The sequence below is a fragment of the Lucilia cuprina genome, chromosome 5 (genome assembly GCF_022045245.1).
Source record: "Lucilia cuprina isolate Lc7/37 chromosome 5, ASM2204524v1, whole genome shotgun sequence".
Taxonomy (NCBI): Eukaryota; Metazoa; Arthropoda; class Insecta; order Diptera; family Calliphoridae; genus Lucilia; species Lucilia cuprina.
Genome location: NC_060953.1, coordinates 43,943,030 through 43,943,574, shown reverse-complemented (window position 1 = coordinate 43,943,574; position 545 = coordinate 43,943,030). Strand labels below are relative to the sequence as shown.

The following is a 545-nucleotide window of genomic DNA, read 5'->3' as shown; positions in this document are numbered from 1 at the left end:
AATTAATGTATTTAAAACGTAGTTTTTTTGTACTTAGTATCAAATATTTGAAAATATAAACTTGTTGACCTATTCATCATTATGCTGAAGTTCCTTTAAAGATTTTCAACTTTTTTTATTTTTTAAATTTTATCCAAGCACTACACTATTTACACTACTTTCTCAATGTTGATCAGTAATCTCGCTATCACTTTTAGGGAATCATCTATAATCAACATGATTTTAGTAAGTAATTTTCAGTATAAGTGTATTTCATAAAATTTTTCTAAATATCACTACGTATATAGATCATAATCACTCATGATCAATATATAATTAATAGATTTAAATTAAATAGAATTCATATTGATTTAGTCATTACACGAATAAGGACTTATTACATGATCTTGAACAATAGAACAATAGGTTAAAGATTTAAAAAATGGAACAAAATGTCCCTTTACCTATCTATCTATCTATCTATCTATCTATCTATCTATCTATCTATCTATCTATCTATCTATCTATCTATCTATCTATCTATCTATCTATCTATCTATCTATCT

The 545-nt window shown here is 23.9% G+C and overlaps 1 protein-coding gene across 1 annotated transcript in view; it reads right to left on the bottom strand.

The window, feature by feature from the left end:
- Positions 1-376: 376 nt before the first annotated feature.
- The window catches only part of LOC124420243 (nematocyst expressed protein 3-like), a gene marked incomplete at its 5' end in the record, with an annotated part of 7,751 nt that continues 7,582 nt past the window's right edge, over positions 377-545 (bottom strand). Inside the window, one exon of the mRNA XM_046952483.1 lies at positions 377-385. Coding sequence (XP_046808439.1) covers positions 377-385 — 9 coding nt within the window. The remainder of the gene's footprint in view (positions 386-545) is intronic.